This window comes from Saprolegnia diclina (assembly GCF_000281045.1).
Source record: "Saprolegnia diclina VS20 unplaced genomic scaffold supercont1.185, whole genome shotgun sequence".
NCBI lineage: Eukaryota > Oomycota > Saprolegniomycetes > Saprolegniales > Saprolegniaceae > Saprolegnia > Saprolegnia diclina.
In genome coordinates, this window is record NW_008246252.1 from 1 (window position 1) to 496 (window position 496).

The 496-nt window shown below is 58.7% G+C and overlaps 1 protein-coding gene across 1 annotated transcript; it reads right to left on the minus strand.

Moving 5' to 3' along the window:
* Positions 1–345: 345 nt before the first annotated feature.
* Positions 346–471, minus strand: SDRG_17042 (hypothetical protein; the record flags this gene model as incomplete). The annotated part of the gene is made up of 1 exon (XM_008623274.1): positions 346–471. A coding segment is annotated over one exon (126 nt), but the record flags the coding sequence as incomplete, so codon positions are not given.
* Positions 472–496: the final 25 nt, after the last annotated feature.

Genomic DNA, 496 nt, shown 5'->3' on the forward strand with positions numbered 1-496 from the left:
TGCTGTCGGCGCGACAGTGACGCTCCTCCCCGCGACCCTAGCGTCATTCATGCCGCCGCGTCATCCCAATGAGGTCCGCACTGTGGCGGTTGGCATGTGATGCTACAAGTAGTATAGCAGCAAGTGAATGAATGGACGCGGTGCTGGGATGCTTCGAATTCGCCACATCATGGGCCATGATTGATGAGGTAATCCTGACGCAGCATGCAATTCCTATGACGTAATCCTCTTCCGACAAGTCGAGCACCAAAGCGGTGTCGCCATTCAAGGCGATTCGTATCATATACAAGGGTGCCTTCTACGGCAGGTTACAGCAGGTCTAAGTTCTTAGACGCGGCTACGGACCGGCGCATCGCGCGGGCTCACAAAGTCGAACGCCAAAAAGTTGGCCGCGAGTTCGCGGAGGACCTTGACGACGGCGACGTGGTCCGGGTGGACGTCGTAGGCCGCGAGCACCTCGGGGCTTTCCATGCGCGCGACGAGGCCGTGCGTGAAG